Raw genomic sequence first — 19,181 nt, 5'->3', positions numbered from 1 at the left:
GGATCGAATCCCGGCCGTGGGGGCCGCATTTCGATGGAGGCGAAATGCAAAAACGTTCTTGTGCTTGCTTTGTAGGGCACGTTCAAGAACCCCAGGTGGTCAAAATTAATCCGGAGGCCTCCACTACGGCGTGCCTCATAATCAGATCTGGTTTTGGCGCTTAAAACCCCAGAAAGAAGAGAAGGCGTGGCCAGTAATACCTCTGAATTCTCGCGAGCTGCCATTGCCCTCTGGCCGCAGTGCTGAAGACACAACCATACGGTAATTGGCATGAACTGGCGAGTAGTATTTCTTTACGAGAGCGTTGTTTTGCAGCGAAAATTCAGGAATCCGCGCTTAATACCCTTCGGACAACGACGGATCTCCCCTTGCAAGGACTTCACAAGGCTTCTTAGCTACAGGCCTGCTCGCTGCTGTTCGGCGAAGTTGTCGTCACTTATTGATTCTATGAAAGGATCATCATCCCTGTCATCTTGTGGTGGCGTCTCAATAGGAGCGCGGGAGAAGCAGTCGACATCAGAGTGCTTCAGTTCGGACTTGAATATCACGGCGATGTCGAATACTTGCAGTGGAAGACTCCACCATGCGAAGCGTCCTCAAGGGCCTTTTCATTTGGCTAGCCAACCCAGTGCGTGATGGTCCCTTACGACTTTAAATGGCCTGCCATATTGACCCTTTTCCCGGAGCAGTTTGTTTCAGAGAAACGAGATGGCGCTCACGGCGGCGCGCCATACCTCTCCTCAGCGACCGCGCATGAATACGAAACCATTACCGCTTCTACCTTGCTTCTGTGCAATCAGCTGTCGGAAATGCAAATGAGTTTTCGCTAACACACTGTGCTCCAGTCATGCTAGATTGAATCGCGTGGATTGAAGACGTGTCCAGTAGTTGGCTGCAAAAATAGTGACTGGCATGTTAAGGAATAGAATGAATCTGTGTGGCCAAGTTCGCGGACCGCTGCTGCAACTGTCCGAACGTGTTACCGGCACCTCGTGATGTACGGCTTTCCTCGAGGATACAGAAATTTTCTCATCCCCCAGCCTTGTATCGCTAACCTTCAAAGAAAGGGCTTCATCTCCAGAACGTCGGAAAGAGTGAGTACCACTCGTTAAACAATGATAACGGGAGTACTAGCGCCGCCTTCTGTCATAGTAGGTTTCGCACACGGTATTTACACACATCTACCGCAACCAGCACGGACACTTACACCCACTTTTTCGCCAACGTGTCAAGAATAACTGAATGGGTGCACACTTGAATATATGCGCACTGTATACGCACAATAAATGACGGACTACACCTATGGCGCACGAATGGTCGAAGCTGAATGTTTCGTGACGGTCCACAAGAGTAAGCGAGTTACTAGCTGTAATATATATTTGCTACAAGGTATTACAATGTACAAAACAGCTACGTTTCAAGCATTGTGCGCAGCAAGAACAAATCTATCGGAACTGACCACACCCGCGAGCGGCACTGGTCATACAATAAAAAAAGCTGGCACTGGATACGTCGCAAGTAAGTGAGTGACGTGAGTGTTCAACATTTGATTCTACCTTGAGAATGTACGAGAAACCTATATATGTTCTTTGTAGATGAAGGGACCATTCATTGCACTAAACATACAGGCTTTCTACAGGACTGGTCCTGAAGGCACCTGTAGCCAGGCAGATACCCACATGGTGAACCGGATCCAGAATCCTTAAAGCACTAGGCGCAGCAGAGTGACAAACTATTGCACCGTAGTCAAGGCGCGGTCGTATCAGACTCTTATAAAAGCTCAATAGGCATCGCCTGTCACTTCCCCAGGATGTGCGTGACAGAAGCTTCAGTAGATTCATCGTTTTGAGACATCTCTCTTTTAGATGTTTCAGGTGAGGGATAAAAGTGAGCTTAGAATCTAAGATTATACCTAAAAATTTATGCTGAGAGATTACAGATAGACCTTCTCTGTTCAGAGAAATATAGGGATCCGGTAATATTCCTCTCTTGTTTGAGAAAAGCATGCATGCACTTTTCTGTGGGTTTAGACTAAACCCATTCTCATCCGCCCACTTACACAGTTTGTTCAGGCAAAGCTGTACCTGTTGCTCACAGATTGCAAGATTGAAGATTGCAGCTCAGCACCCCACCCTGAGGTACACCAGTCTCCTGAGTGAATGGCCGGGATAGGACGTTGCCAACTTTCACACGAAATGTTCTATTACATGGATAATTTTCGATAACGCTCAGCAAGTTACCGCGGATACCCATTCCAGGCAAATCTCGGAGAATTCCAAAGCGCGACGTAGTATCGTAGGCCTTCTCCATGTCAACAAATACTGATAGAAAGAATTGCTTGTGTATGAAGGCATCCCGGATTTTCGCCTCCATACGGACAACGTGGTCTACAGTAGATCTACCTTCCCTGAATCCACATTGCAGAGGATCTAGTATTTTGTTATCTTCAAGATAATGAACCAAGCGCCGACTTAACATTTTCTCAAAGAGTTTGTACAAACAGCTTGTCAACGCTATGGGTCTGTTGCTGACGGCTAAAGAGGGGTCCTTGTTCTCCTTGAGAATTGGGATTACGATGGCTTGTTTCCAAGCGGACGGAAAGTGACCTGTAGACCACATGGCATTGAAAAGCGACAGGAGTGTTTTGTGAGTTTCAGGGTTTAAGTGTTTAATCATGTCACACACTATTCCATCGGTCCCCGGCGCAGACTTGTTGCAAAATTTCAGTGAAGCCTGAAATTCAGCCAGGCTTAATGGGTGATTGTATGGTTTGTTTCGCGTGAATTTCCGGTCTAAGGGCACTCGCTCTGCTTGTCGTTGATATTTTAAGAATGTTTCAGAATAGTGGGATGAACTAGAAACATGTTCGAAGTGTGCACCTAGAAAATCAGCTCGATCTGTGAGTGTGCCTCGCTGGTACTTCCCTAGCGGTAGAGGATGAGATTGCCGACCTTTTAATTTGTTTACTCTGTTCCATGCTTTTCTTTCGTCTGTGTAAGAATTGATGCTACTGATGTATTTCTGCCAACTTTGCCGTTTTGCACGGCGGCGTGTTCTTCTTCCTTGAAATTAATTAGGTTATCTGTAGTGGGGGAGTTACGTGGGAGATTCGAAGCCTTGTTCTGCTTCTTCCGCATTTCCTTACACTCCTCATTCCACCATGGTATACGTCGTTTCGAAGGTGATCCGTTTGTTTGGGGAAGGCATACTGATGCAGCATTAATTACAAATGCTGTAACGTATGTTACTGCATCGTGAATACCAAGTGCACGGACATTGTCCCAGGACAAATGTGTTATTTCACGAAACCACGCCCAGTCAGCTGAATCGACTTTCCATCGAGGAACGTATGTACAGCATTCAGCCTGCTTTGTAAGGTTTAAAGCGATATGAAAGTGGTCACTTCCATAAGGGTTATTAATGACTTCTCACTCCATATACGGCACAAGTGTGCCAGACACTATGCTAAGATCTATGGAGGAAAATGTTTTGTGTGTAGGGCTGTAGTATGTTGGTTCCTTCTTCTTCAGCAAGCAGGCACTTGAGGAGAATAGCACTTGAGGAGTTTTCTATTAACCGTCCTCTCGCATCACAACGACAGTCGCCCCACAGTGTACTATGCGCGTTTAGATCTCCGACGACTACCTAAGGATGCGGAAGCTCATCTATAAAGCTCTGAAATGTTGCCCTGGAGAGCTGGTAACTTGGGGGAATGTATACAAACGTAATGGTCACCACTTTATCAAACAGCACTGTTTGGATAGCAACTGCCTCAAGGGGGGTTCGGAGGGGTAATTGCCGACAGGCCACCCCTCTGTCGACAATTATAGCTACACCACCAGACGACGCCACTGCGTCATCTGGGTCTCTCCGGAAAATGGCGTGTTGTCGGAGAAAGTTTGTTTGTGTAGAGTTAAGGTGTGTCTTTTGCACACACAGCACCTTTGGATTGAACTTATGTAAAAGTTCTTTAACGTCATCGAGGTTCCGGAAAAGACCTCTGATGTGCCAGTGTATAATTGCCGTATCCATGTTAAGAGGAATATGTGCTGTGTGGCTAAGACAAGAAGTTCAAAGTAGATTAGCTTACAGGGCCCTTTCCGGGCCCCGTAATGCGGGGTTTGTCTTTCTTGCCACGGTCCTGAGACTCGCGGCAGTCCTTCGGCACTTGCTGCGCTGGCTGGCTAGGGCTAGCGTCCATTGCCTCTGGCGAGGAGCTGGACGTCCGCTCTTGTGAGCGGTGTGTACGTCGTGAAGGCCTCGCCTCATGAGACGGAGCCTTGGAGCCTACCAACCCGGAGGTCGACGTGCCCTGCTTCAGGGAAGGCGAAGCAGCACTGGCTGCTTTCGCCAAGGGGGCTGGTGGCACTGCGGCAGCCACACTGTTTGTGGGCCGGGCCGGTGCCATAGTCTGCTGCGACGCTGCCCCCTTGCGCACCGCATCAGCATACCCTGAGGTATAAAGGAATGAAATACGCCTCCGTGCTTCCCGGAAATAAATGTTCTCTTTTATCTTGATAGTTATTATTTCCTTTTCCTTTTTCCACGTGGGACATGCTCGTGAGTATGATGCATGTTCACTGTCGCAGTTAGGGCTGTGGAGTGTACCAGTACAATTGTCAGAGTTGTGTTCATTCTGTCCACATTTCGCACAGGTCAGTCGGCCTCGGCAGTTTTGCGAGCCGTGGCCGAATCTTTGGCACTCAAAGCATCTACGTGGGTTGGGGATGTATGACTTTACTCGTGTCTTTGTGTAGCCGGTTTCAAGAGAATCGTTGCAAATGTGAGTATCAAGTGCTTCGTTGGCATTTCTTTGTTTTAACGCTTGATGATTATTTGCGGCACTTTGATTACATTCTGGTCCTTCCAGCCATCTAGAAGTTCTTCTTCACTCAAGCTTAAGAGATCTTCGTCTGAAATGACTCCTCTGGATGTTGTCATCGATCGATGTGCTGTCACTGTGACTGGGTTGTCACCAAATATCACGAGCTTTGAGGTATTTCCGTACTGAAGCTTGTCGCGAACCTCAAGCAAGAGGTCACCGCTAGTCATTTTTGTAACTTTGTAGCCGGGGCCCAGTGAGTCAGTGAGACACTTAGCAACGACAAATGGGGAAACGGTTCGGACAGTCTTTTCGGGGTTTTCGCTATGTATTGCATGGTAGCGGGGAAAGGTTTCTTTACGTCGGACAAATAAGTTCATTGTTTCCTCGGTGCGTCCTCTTTTGAAAAGAGGGCGATCAGGTAGTTTGGGGAACGCAGCTGATGCCATAAATCCTTTCTTAATTTAGGCCGCAATGCCAGCCACCCACCAGCGAGCCCAACAAGGGGACGTGACAGGAGCTCCTGCAAGGTAAGTCCTGCCGACACCAGCTGTACACTGCTGCTATAACTAAATACGACATAACCAAGACCCGTTAGCCACACAAGGTTAACCCTTGCCACCAAGAAAAATGGGAAGTAAATAGAAGATAAAAGAAGACAGGACAGTAATGAAAGAGAAGTATAAAGAAAAAGAGCGTGGAATTGAGGACACAAAAATGTGACTGCCGATTTCCCCCGGGTGGGTCAGTCCGGGGGTGCCGATCTACGTGAAGCGGAGGCCAAAGAGGTGTGTTGCCGACGCCAAGGGGCCATAAAGGTCCAAACACCCGGCATCGGCTCAACCCCCAGGATCCCCCTTTTCCCCGGACACGGCTAAGCCGCGCAAGGCTACACGCGGGAGGGTCCAACCCTCGTGTGCTCGGGTACGTGGTGTCGCGACACACCAAACGCCTGCTTCCGCAGACGCGCCTGCGGGGCTCAGGCTAGATTACACGGACACGCCACCATCCGCATCGTTCAGGCACCTCTGGATCATGAATGGATGCTGAATTCCTCCAAGACCCGACATCCGAGACCCGACTTCAGCGCTGTGGCCTCCAGTGAGCTGGATTACAGGGGCGTGCAACCAACCCGCAGCCCAAACACCACGGTTATTGACTCTCCGAAGTTCGGGCTGTTCTTTGGAACTAGATAATGGCTTCACCAATACGCGTGTGCGTCGATGTTACGATTAGGTGAGCATTAGGTTGTCAGGCTTTTAAAGCTCCAGCATCATAGTGGAGCTGAAATAATTGCTTACGGGGTAGGAAAGCTAAACAAAATGACGCCCTTGCGGCGTAGTAATAATAACAAAACATGTGCCATAATTACCGTTCCGTACGATTAGTTTGATATCGGAACAAAATTACGCTAAATATGCCACCATTATTTCTTGTGTGACAAGCTCTACAAAGCAATCTTTCTTCACTTACCGGAGAAGCCAGACTCCCAGCTGGAAACGCATCTTTACTGGTCAAGAAAACTGAAAAAAGAATCGAAACAAAATGTTAGATATTTTGCCTAGTGCACATCAAAAGAATACAAAGCATACGTGACCACCTTTACGAAAACACCGATATCCACAATGATAGTGATAATATGCCCTTTAGAATGTAGCGAGAAAAAGACTTTGAAGAATTAACATATAACCTCTATACATTGGATACAATGGACCCTCAGCTTCAAATTCCGTGCTCGCGAGACTTTTTTGCGATTAGCTATGGTTGTGTGGCAGTTATTGAAATATTGGAGGACCAAGCAACTGCGAGAAAATCAAACTGCGTAGGTATTTGGTACGTGAGAAAGCAAAGCTTTTGATGTCTGTTGCTGCAAATGAACTAACAATATACTCGTATAATGGCCACACCCGCGCAAAACCAGCACCCAGAACATAGTAAAAAAAATTCCCAAAAGATATATTTAAAATTTACCCGCGCATAAGCTGCACCCCTGATTTTTGAGATGGTTGGAAGTGTTATTTGCCGTGTGGTGCGAGAACTCCGAAGATTTTTCTTTAATAGGCGGAAAATCAAGGCAGCCGTGCCGCGCTTTCGGTGCCTCCGCATATCAAAAGCACAGCCTCCGAGATTTAGCGGCTGCCTCCGAGACGCTGCCGTCGCTGGTCTGTGAGGCGTCACCATTTATTCCAGCCGACAGGTCACGCGGTACGGTAATAGCCAAGAATAGCAAGAGCCAGTACAAGCAAGTACGGTTGTTCAGTAACGGCTAATACCGAAAATATTTATGAAAAAAAGTCGCAGTTTCACCCGAAAAGCGAAGCCTCAATCGCGACAGCAAATTAGTAGAGAGCTATACGCAATAAGGATAGTAGTTTTATCAGCTGTATAAACTTGGACATGCAGCAGCACCAGCAACGCGCATAACTGTTGTCGACGCCGTCGGCGTTTTGCCCGCGTTCGCACCGAACGCGCGCGGCGTTGGTGACTGTTGCCTGTGCCTCTGGGGGCGGCTCGGAGGTTTTCGACAAGATCAGAATGGGTCACTCGTCGAGCAGCGTCGGAAGTCTTTACCACCTTCTCGCCTCTCAACGTTTTTATAGAAATATGCATTTTGTACCGCAGCTAAACGTTGCCTCCCTTCCCCCCCATGGCCTTTCGCGCGTCGGAAGAAGTCGCGTTTGCTGTACATATTAGGTGATTGTAAAGGAGGCAGCTGCCAAGGCGACCATGACCAAAGCGCGCCGAGTTATCAGCTATCAGTTATCAGTTAAAGCTATCAGCAAGCTTCAGCAGCATGGTCGTGAATGTACCACGAAGTGGGCTCTGCGGCTCAACCAGGCCGCAGCAACATCTGCTCTCCTCTACGCCCTCCCATTGGTGAACCTGTCTCCAGCCAGAAAACGCCAACTGGAGGGACTGCACATGGGTGATGTGAGGGCCATTGTGGGGCTCCCCAAGTATTCCCCAGTAGCAGCAACACTCGTCGAGGCCAACGAGTGGCCTCTCTCTCTCCGAATGCTCCAGCAAGCGCTGGGACACCTGGACCGGCTACACCGGACATCTGATGGCAGGGGCCTCCTAGAACGGCTTCGCAGCCTACCATCGTCACGGATTGGAGGGCTCTGCCTTCTGTACGAGCAGATGGTGACTCACCCACCAGTGGCGGTTCCTTCACCACCACCACACCACCGGCCACCGGAGGTCCACCTCTCCCTCGATGGGGCTACAAAGTGTCGGACACCTGTGACCGCTCTGCAGCAGGCAGCATGCTGCAAACTCCAGGAGAAACTGGAGGGTCGGCTGCAGGTGTTCACCGACGGATCTGTGATGCCGGATGGGTCAGCAGCAGCGGCGTGCGTCATCCCTGCCAGAGCCATCAGCAGGCAATGCCGTCTTCCATTCCCAGCGAATTCGACAGCGGCGGAACTGGCGGGGCTTCACCTGGCTGCTGAGCTCCTGGCTGAGGACCGACCTGCACAGTCGGTTGCTGTGCTATGCGACAGCAAACCGGCGCTGCAGTCCCTTTCCAACTGTCATCGAGTTGGACTGACAGGGTCCCTCTTGGCCGCGAAGTTCTCGGCGCTCGCCTCCTCCGGAGTGTCCGTCTCCTTTCACTGGCTCCCCTCCCATGTGGGCATAGCTGGTAACGAGGAGGCGGACACTCTCACTAAAGCTGCCTACCACCCAGGAGTCACATTCACTCGATCAGTGGCGGCTTCAGACTACTCGAGGCCACGACTGAAGCAGCTTCTACTGGCGATCCACCCCGACCCGAGGGTGGCCAATGGCAAGGGACCCAAGCTGCTCCCCGAGTCTGACCTCACCAGGCGAGACAGAGCCACCCTGCTGCGACTCCGGACTGGCTGCATATGGACAGCAGCTAGGCTTCATGCCAAAGGCCGCAGCGCCTCCCCCGCGTGCCGACGATGCGGCGACCCCGAGACACTCGAACACCTCCTCAGCGCCTGTCCAGCCCTAGCACAGGAACGTTCGAAGGTCATCCGAGCCTATATACTGCAGGGACTTCCTGCTTACTCACTCACCAACCTGCTGTTCCCATACCGCTACCATCTCCCCGCACTACACAGCCTCGTGGAGTTCTTGGAGGCGAGTGGGATAGCAGCATACCGCTGAGCGTACCTGCCCTTGCCGGTCCCTGCCGCCTCTGCTCCCTACCCATGTGCGGACGAGCCCCCTGAACTATCTCTCTTCTCTTTTTCTTTACCTCCTACTCCCCTCTCCCCTACGACGCTGCGCCGTGCTCCCTGATGGGCTGCAGAATTAAGCGTCTCTTCCTTATGTATATTAAACACCAGTAGTAGTAGTAAAGGAGGAAAGAGACTGCAGCCCTTCATGGAGCACGCGCAGAACGCGCGTTTGCTCTCCGCCGTGAGTTCGCTCCCCGTGAAAGCGCGCGCCCCTCGCGCCGCCATTTCACTCGCACATACAGCATACTGCGCGCGGCGACGATTTCATCCCCATTGACGTCATACGGAACCTCACAGCGACAACGACGGCGACGCCGACGGCAGAAATCCGTTTTGGAGTGTCCATATAATTGCTGTCGCAATAAAAAACTGTTAGCCCTTCCACTGGGGTGGCGATGGAAGACCAGCGAAGCTGTAGAATGGTGGGAACTACGTATCTCCAATTATGACTATTAAGATGTGATCGTGTAATTGGTTATTTGAACTATTACTCTTAACGAATGAGAAATATATTTGATCCGGTGGTTTTCATTTATTTAGTAACCACAGGGACCATGGCCGTATGGTCGCTACGGTACACCGCCATAGGGTGTACGGGAAAGGTTGGCACGTTCATCATAAACACGTCACCAACGCCGTACGCGTTCAGTGCTAACGCGGGCAAAACGCCACCGCCGTCGACAACAGTGGTGCACAATGTGTGACCGCACAGAATTGCTGTGAAAACGCTGGCTACGTGACGGAGCAGCAAACGCCGTTGTCGACACTTTTAAGGGAGAGGCGCGCGAGAGCCCTAAGAGAGTCGGCGGCACAGGCGGCAGAGGCCGGCAGGGCTGCTCTTCATAAACACAACACCAACGCCGTGAGCGTTCGGTGCTAACGCGAGCAAAACGCCATCGCCGTCGACAACAGTTGTGCACAATGCTTGTGTGACCGCACAGAATAGCTGTCAAAACTCTGGCTTCGTGACAGAGCAGCTAAACGCCGTTGTCGACACTTTTAGGGAGAGGCGGGCGAGAGCCCAAAGAGAGTCGGCGGCACAGGCGGCAGAGGCCTGCAGGGCTACGCGCATGCACCGCAGTGGGAAAGCGGGCACGCACACACGCAGTCTAGGGTGCCTCGATGCCCTGCTCACCCACCGCTCACCTTCCACTGGGAAGTCGCGTTTGCTCTCCGCCGTGCATTCGCTCCCCGTGAAAGCGCGCGTCCCTCGCCCTCCCGCGCTTTCACTGGCACATACAGCATACGGACAATGAGTTTTTTTCTATTGCCGGACGCGACCATCGAAGAGTGAGCCCTTAACACCTTCGCTGTAAAAAAAAAAAAAAACTTGGGTCTTTTTCCGTATAATGGCCGCCTCCACGACTGTCACCCCAAATCTCGGGGGAAAAACGACTGCGGCCATTACACGAATATATACAGTAAACATGCACTCTATTTAGTTCAAAAATTCAATTTCTAGTTCAGATATATTCAGCTGGAGAAGTCCCAGCAGGATGCACTGCTTCGAGGAAGAGGACGACGACGAGTTAGTCGAAGCTTAGTGCGTGCATGAAGACAAAAATATTCAAATTTTAAATTATTGCAGCCTCAAAATTTCTAGTAATGATTATTATACAAAACTTCTCTTAAATTGTCTTCCAGTTTCTCCCGCTGCCACCCGATTCATGTCCGATCTCTTAAAGTGGGTTGAGCCATACACCCATAGGCACCAAACCAAACGAAGCCAAAATTGCCTGAGTAGTGGGACCTCTTGTCGCGGTGCTGTACTGAGGGCTTCAGTAACCCAGAACGCCACTGAAATTTGGTGGAAAAGCTCGGCCCTTTACAGACGTGGAACTCCGCAGCCGGACGCTCCCTCCTATTTCTGCCATGCCTGAGGACGCCGCGCAACCCGATCCTCCCCTGGCACCGCCTGTCGTCCGTTTGGGTGCTCTACGCCAACGAGATCCTCTCGTCTTCAGTGGCACCGACAACCATGACAAGGAGGATGGGCTCTCGTCATGAGACCGACTGAGCGCGCACAGCAAATAGGATGGCACAGCTATACTCACTAATGTCATTTATGTTTCTGGATACGCCAGTCTTGGGGTTCCGGACTCATGAGTCCCACCTTTCCACCTGGGCAGCATTTAAGACTAGTTTCAAAAAAGACTTCGAGCCCCCTGCTGTGCGTAAGCTTTGCGCGAAAAAAATGGATGCATGGTGCCGCTCAGCAAAAGGGCTTTTTAAAATGTCACCAGTTACATTGAATATGTAGTTCACACTTGCCGGAGCATTATTCCTGCTATGCCCGAAACTGGGAAGATGACAAATGTAATGAAAGGCATAGAGGATGATGCCTTACAATTGCTCTTGGTGAAAAACCCTCAAACGGATGACTAGGTCATTACCCTGTACCAGAGCTACGATGAGCTCCGCAAACAACGCCTTACTACCCGCCGAGATATCGCTCCGTGCGGCATGCATTTGGCCCTAACCGACAGTTCATGTGCTGGTCCCGCCCACTACTCGTTTCTCGAACAAATCAATGAATTTTTTCGGGAGCAAGACCTGCGCCAAGTGACACTCCTGCCGGCCACCCAAGCGACTGAGTGTTCTCTTCCCCTGAATTCTGACGTGGCATACACGAACAAGTGAGCGACGCACTATCTATCGCTAATCAGCCACCTCTGTGCCTGTTCCGCTCACGTGCGCTACCGTCGTCGCCAAGCCAAGAGTTCCGCCTGCAGCTGCGAACTACACGCCCAGAAGCGGCTCTTCTGCGCCTCGGCAGCACCTACGCCCGGCACGTCATTATGTACTGTTGTGAAGTCCGAGAGGCCACGGATGTTTCATGGGTGTTGCCATGCCAGGTGCCGGGAGAAAGCGAGGTCCAGAGTGATGTAAGAGATGAGAAAAAATTAAGGGTTTTCCATACAGATTTACATATTGATTGTTTTTATGTCCTAGCGTCCTCACAACATTCAACGCCCGCGTTTTATACCATTACTTTCTCCCTTTCTCTAGTGGAGGGAATTGAATGTCTTTCTTCTTGGCCAATTGGACTGTCGCGCCGTCTGCAACAACTCGCCACTGGTGACGCACCGCACCGCCGCTCTCCGCCTCTGGGGTCCAAGCTTCGGCCCGGCCTCTCTGCAATACAATTTCATGGGAAGCTTGGATGAATGCGGTTCCCATGATGTCGAAGTCGTCAGCGTAGGCTTTTCGCAGCAATTAGCAGGCCGTACAATGCCGATGGCGGCTTCACAGTTTAGGGTCCTTAACAGAATCTGACTCGTTTTTCAGCTCAGGCGATTACGCGACACAGAATCACTTGCCCATCATCTTGACTTGACGCACGTTTCGTCGCAAGCTCTTTGGGCGTTGAAAAGACGATGCAGCGTGAATTGCATTCCATAGCTGCACGCTCCTCGGTATGCATACTTCGTCTGGAAGGCTCAACAGGTTGAACAACATTCCATAGCTACAGGTTTGCCGGTGGAGCATTCTTTGTTGAGAAGGCCGCCGGGCACAACAATACCCAACCTGGGTCCCCTGTTCTTAATTCGTGGCATAACCAAGAGAACCGGCCCATCTGCTTCGCGTGTGTGCTGGCCACGTGGCACGGTTCTGCCGCTGGCGGGGTTGGTACCATCTCGACTCTGAGATCACAAGGCAACACTGCTGACTCCCCACTATCTTATGCTCCACCGGTTCCGCATTTCGATTCCTTGTTTCCTATTTCCCGAAGCTTCAACACCCGTCGGTATCCATCACCCCGTTAACGTCTACACTCCCCCATTATCATTTTTTCTTAAAGATTTGCGTCCACCTTCTGCTCTAGTGCTCGTCACTGCCAATACCAATACCGCTCTTTTCTCTTCTGCTCTTATGCAAGTTTCCTGTGCTGCATTCTATGATTCCAGAGTTCTCGCTCCATCTAAACTTGCGGCACGTCGTCATTCCATCTTGCTTCCTTTTGCCCTTCTTCCCGTTCGTCAGGGTTCTAGCGCACTTTACGCTTCGAATCCATTTTAGTGTCAACCAAGCTTGCACCATGGTGAGTTCATGGTTTTGCTGTCCAAGTTGTCGCGAGCTCTCTTTACGATGTGCCGGATGACTCGACTCATATGCAGGTTGACACCATGGCTCTTCCTATCGTCTTATTCCGCATGTGACAGAATGTTTCCTTGGTTGATTGATCCCAACCTCCCTCCAAGTCCACGCGTGCGGATCATCGACCTCCTTAACCGATCTTGTACTTCTTTTGACCTCCAACAACAATGTTTAGGACGTATCTCCGAAGTCGTTCATCACAAGGTAACCCAGAAAGATTTTTATCCTCTCACCCGTATTTACGACGCACTGGAGTGCCTCCAAGACACTCAATTCTTCACGTCCATAGACTTAGGATGCTGCTATTGGCAAGTCCCGATGGCTCAGGCAGATCGCCCTAAAACGGCATCCGTTATGCCTGAGGGCTTTTAAGAATTTACTGTGATGCCCTGTGGCCTGTATAATGTACCTGCCACATTTGAAAGAATCGTGGATAACATCCTGCGGGGACTGAAATCGCAGACATGCCTTTGTTATCTCGATGTCATTGTAATCTTTTCCCCGAACTTTCTTTCTCACCTGCTCCGATTCAAACACGTCCACACTTGCCTCGCCGATGCTGGACTCCAGCTCAACTTGAAGTGTCGCTTAACTGCCCGGCAGCTAGTCATGCTTGACCACGTTGTTTCTAAAGATGGTGCGCTCCCAGATCCAAGCAAACTTCGAGCCGTCGCCGAGTTCCCATGACCAAAGGCGATAAAGTAAATGCGCAGCTTCATTGGATTGTGCTCGACCTTCTTTGTTAGCCTCTAAATTTCTGCCTATGTTAGCAGCGGCAGAATGCAATGATTGTATGCTTTTTCTTTTCAACGATAGTGGTAAGCTCCCAGTCAGGGTTTGTTAGTGCCTGCCGTATGTACTCCCACCCATTTTTTGTCTTTTCTAAGGTAATTCTCATGATCTGGGTCCCCTGTGATTATCGACATAGATAAACGTACTCTTGTACAGACTCTCGAGGCTGACTGGCGAGCACGAATTCTTGATCCCTTGCCGTGCTATATACCTATTCTGTATTCGATATAACCCCTATGTACTGACCGTTAAATAGTACCACGGTACGTGCACTTCACGTAGAAAATACTTTTATACGTACTACCTGAACATATAATGTCGGTTCAAAGGTCCACAAAGGTGGACACATCAACGTCTTAATGGAGCACAGCATTATATATTCAACAGATTTCTTAATGTACAATTTTTTCCTCATTTAGCGATTAGATATGTGCTACTCGATGTCCACCCATGCTTGGCCTCTCCCCGAGAATGCGTATCTTCCGTTGTGACATAAGACGCACTGAATGCCTAAATATGGCATTCAGTGCCTATATAGAGCTATATTCAGTGCATTCGGTGCCTATACAGAGCTATAAACGTGTCGTGTTTCTCTTTGTTTCTTCCGTGGACAAGCGTTTCTCATTCTTCCTCGGACAAGCGCCATTAATCAACTTCGCCCTCGTGAGATCACTACGTAGGCATGTGACACAGCTCTTCCGCCTGATTAGTTCGCATTTAGGCAGAGTGTGCGAGTGGCGTGGTGCGTAAGCATAAAAACTACATGAGACTTAAGTTGTGACCGTCGCGGTGGTTTAACGTAAACATTGAATGACATTTCATGTTGTAGAGAGAATAATTGTAGATAAGATGTCAATAAATTGTGATAAGTCGATCGTGAAAATTGCTGTTAATAGTTATAAACATCGCTGTTGATTGTATATCATATATTAATACCTTCACTAAAACTTCCCTTTGCGTAGATTCCAACATTTGTGTTGCATCTGCATAATTAAATTTTTTTCTGTTTTGCACTGTATATTTTTTCGGCTATAGTACAATTTTCAGCAGGTTATCTTGCGGCGGGAAATGTGTGCTTTTCATTACTGAACGAATGATTATGAAGAACTGTGGGCTTTTATATATATGTGTGTACAAGAGCGTGCAAGAAGTTAAGAAGAAGAAGAAGAACGTAAACTTTATTATCAAATCGATAAGATTTGAGTCCGGCGTATTTTTAGTGGGTCTGGGCACCCGCCGCGGACGCGGTTCCGAGACACCTTGTCTCGAAGCGGCTTCCTCGGCTCGCTGGACGGCCCAGAGCTGTACTGTCAGGTTCGAGCTGAGCAGTGCGGTCTTCCAACGCGAGCGGAGGCTGGCGGTGGAAGAGACGGAGGTGTCGACACTGCCCGAATTGTTTGTTATGTCCTGACATTCCCATAACATGTGATTAAGTGTGGCAACCTCGCCACAGGATGTGCATCTGTTTGTTGTGTACATGTCTGGATACATGGCGTGCATGAGTGTTGGGTTTATGTAAGAATCAGTTTGTAATTGCCTGTAGTGTACTGCTTGCGCCCTGTCTAACCTAGCGTGAGGGAATGGGTATACGCGTCTCTGTAACTGGTAGTGTGTCGTGATGTCGTGGAACCTGGTCAAACGATCCTCCCACGCCCAGACGTTTGCAGTACCCCGCGGGGGCTCTTCCTCCGATGATGCTCGGTGAGTGAGGCCTCGAGCAACGCGGTGAGCCGCTTCGTTGGGGGTGCTCAGTCCAGTGTGTGCCGGGATCCAAAGCAAGTGCCTGCGGTTATCGACGTCGGCCTATCCCTGGTGTATGGGATGTCGCTTGAGTATGTCATACGCCTCTTGCGATATGCGCCCATTTGAAAAATTGCGAATTGCCGTTTGCGAATCGCAGATCACGTATGTAGCCTTGGTTTGTGTAAGGGCCAGTGCTATGGCCGCTTCCTCTGCCGCTTCGGCATATGTCGTGTTCACGGTGACGCTCGTGAGGTGGTTACCTCGGTGGCTAGTAACTGCCGCCACGAAACTCTTCCTGTCTCGATAACGGGCTGCGTCGGTGAAGACTGCCTCCTTGTCGTTGGAGTAACTTTTGTTCATGTGTTGTGCCCTGGCTTTACGTCTCCCCGTGTGGTGTTGGGGGTGCATGTTGCGAGGCAATGGGGGCACGTATAGTTGCTCGCGCATGGTTCTTGGCATTTCCACTTTGATGCCGTGCTGCGTGTGGTATGTAATGCCGAGCTTTTCGAGCACGTGCCTGCCCGAGCGGGTCTTGGATAGGCGCTCGAGTTGGGACACTTGTTGCGCCTCCACGAGTTCCTCGAGCGTGTTGTGCAAGCCTAGTTCAAGGAGCTTGGTGGTGCTCACTCCGGGCGCAAGTCCCAACGCACATTTGTACGCCTTGCGTATGAGGGCGTTGAGCTTGTTTCTTTCTGCAACCGTCCAGTTGTGAAACGCTGCCGTGTACGTTATTTGAGAAATAACGAAGGCTTGTATAAGTCGTATGACGTTGCCTTCGCGCATGCCCGCGTGTTTGTTGGTGATGCGTCGGATGAGCTGCATCGTGCTGGTGGCCTTTGCTGTTATCTTGCGAAGTGCTTCGCCATTGCCGCCCTTGTGTTGAATCATCATTCCAAGTACCCGAATCTTGTCTACCATCGGGATGGGTAGGCCGTTTGATGCCGTTAATTGGATCTCTTCCTTTTCCGGGGGGGGGGGGGTGTAGCCTTTAGGTGGGCGCCCCTTTCTGACCGGTCTATATAGCAGCAGTTCGGATTTTTCGGCCGAGCAGGTGAGTCCCGTGCCCACCAGCTAGTTTTCCACGCACTGGATGGCCTGCTGTAAACGTTGCTCGATCGCTCCGTCGCTGCCCGTTGTCGTCCAGATCGTAATATCATCCGCGTATAGCGTGTGGTGCAGTCCTTCGACTGCACTACATGCACGAAGTTAAATAAAATGAAATTTTCGGCTTTCACGTGCCAAAACCAAGGTGTCATTATGAGTCACGCCGTGGTGGGGGACTCAGGCCAAACATTGACACCATGGGGTTTCTTTATAGTGCACACAGTACACTGTACAACTGCAGCATTTTTGCATTTCACTTGCATCGAAATGCGGCTTCCGCGGCTGGGATTGGATCCCGCGCACATGGATGTAGCAGCGAAACAACGAAGTCACTACGCTATCACGGCGGGTGGAGCAAAAAATGGTAAGCCGAGATATATAAACAAATGATCATTACATTTATTAAAATGAAAAAAAATCTCAAATATGGCTAAAAACGCAGAAAAGTGGAGCTGTAGACAACTGTTGTTTTGAGTCGATGAATGATAATAAATGATCTCACATCGGTGCGCGGTTACGTAACATCGTAAGCACGAGGTATAACTGAGAAGGCAATTGCAGAACTAAGGCGGACTACAGCAGCAAGAGGCATTTGAGAAATCTGCTCCAGGAGCCATCGAAGAGGGTTGTCAAGTAAGGGTACAGCTTATGCGGTCCACAAAAATGAAAAGATAAATCAGCAACAGTTCCTAAGTACACTTATTACGCCGCTGACGGTGTTTGATCGAGCTGGCAAAAATTATCGCCGCCATTATTTTGGTGGACGGCATGACAGCTGGACAATGATGGCAACAGCGGCACGAAGCTGACGGTGTAGGGATGACTGAATGACAACTATGGAGTATATTAGAGGGCGACAACAAACCAAGAAGACATGACTAAAACGCGATCACGACGGAATGATGATGATGGTATGCCAACAGCTGCGGAGCTGCGCTTTCTTCACATCTAGCTTATTCCATGAAGGCCAGATACTCTTCCGGTAATTCGCCTGTTGAGGTGAGCCAGAAAGACGAAACCGCAAATTTAGGCTAGATACCTGCAGTGGGCTTCAGCTACAAACACGCGCTGCATACGCCATCCCAGGCGGAGCAGAAACGTGCGCGTCATAATCGCACTGGCGACCCGACAATCTAAATCTTCAGAAGTTACAAAGCTCTGTAGTGGCATGTGTTGAAGAGAATCGAGTAGCGCAATAGCGTGCACAATAAATACAGTTCTGAATAAGAAGTCCTTATTGCATATAAACTGCAATGTATAGGAAACAAACTGCGCAGAAAACAGACAAACACCAATTCATCACAAGCCACTGCGGTCTGTAGGCTATCACAAATTCAACAGGTAGCGTAATTCACTGTAATGTAGAGATACATGAACACCTAACGCATGAGTGGTATACACGAAGCGTTGGGCTGACGTCGCGGGGGTGTGGCTCTCTGTAGTATCCTAACAATGTGCAGTTTTCAATTTATAGTTCGAAACCATATTTTTCTGACGTTCTGCTAAATGCCTTCTAAGTGAGCCCTTAATTAAGTACGCGAACTATTATAGTTACATTGGCCTGTTGGCCCAATGTAACCGCGGAGGCATGTAAAGGGCATCCTATAAACAACACTGCTTCGCAATTAGACCTTCATACATGTAAGTTTCGATTATGTAATAACGGCGTGACCGGATGTGGGCTTTGCGAGCCTGCCAGTGTGTTGTATCCCTTACGCGAAAAAAAAGAGATAAAATACTTCTACTGCGAACCCAGTTACAAGTTTGTGTCACGGGTGAAAGTGCCTCTCAAACGGTCTATGTATGTTCTGGCACTATTCCGAAATGAATTAAACGGCACTGTATGACCTTTTTCCTAACGTGTACGCAATACACCGAGATGATCGGATATGCTTTGTGCGAAGAAAACGTATGTTCGTCTGAATAACATGCAAAATGATGGCTAAGGCTGTGGGCGTCTACTGATAGCAAAAAAAAGTGACAACTGAAGACTTACGGAGAGCCAAAGCGACGCATTCCAGAAGCAACAATGCCTGCATCCCGCAATCATCAGCTACATCCGTCGAGCAGAAATGTAATTGCGCATTCAGTGGCAGCACGTCTGCGTGGCAGGAAAACGGGGCCTTGAATTTACGCAAGCGCCCTATCGCCTACGTCTCATGAGGAGCACAAAAGACTTCCTGGAGAAAATAGATCGCATATAGTCATGGCGCCAGCATTGTTCCCAACTGTCGTGCTGGTAAGATGTACATTCGATAACCTCTTGCGGAGGCTTTCTCGGGCGTCCCTATGCATTCTATAAGCTTCGATTCCTAGTTTCAATCGCAACGTATCTGAGTAGCTTCATTATTTATAATATATACTTTAAAGGAAATTGTAATACGACTTACTCGTTGCAGTCAGGCAGTTCGAAG

At 49.6% G+C, this 19,181-nt stretch overlaps 1 protein-coding gene across 1 annotated transcript in view; it reads right to left on the bottom strand.

Annotated features, from left to right (window-relative positions):
- Positions 1–18,920, bottom strand: part of LOC119445686 (uncharacterized) — a 29,858-nt gene extending 10,938 nt beyond the window's left edge. Inside the window, exons 1-2 of the mRNA XM_037709966.2 lie at positions 18,764–18,920; positions 6,296–6,345 (exon numbers count right to left, since the gene is read on the bottom strand). Of these exons, the coding sequence (XP_037565894.1) occupies positions 6,296–6,345; positions 18,764–18,806 (93 nt within the window). The 5' untranslated portion in view covers positions 18,807–18,920. The remainder of the gene's footprint in view (positions 1–6,295; positions 6,346–18,763) is intronic.
- Positions 18,921–19,181: the final 261 nt, after the last annotated feature.

This window comes from Dermacentor silvarum, chromosome 3 (assembly GCF_013339745.2).
Source record: "Dermacentor silvarum isolate Dsil-2018 chromosome 3, BIME_Dsil_1.4, whole genome shotgun sequence".
Classification (NCBI taxonomy): Eukaryota; Metazoa; Arthropoda; class Arachnida; order Ixodida; family Ixodidae; genus Dermacentor; species Dermacentor silvarum.
The sequence above is the reverse complement of the archived record's forward strand: the minus strand, read 5'-3'. Positions and strand labels throughout refer to the sequence as shown.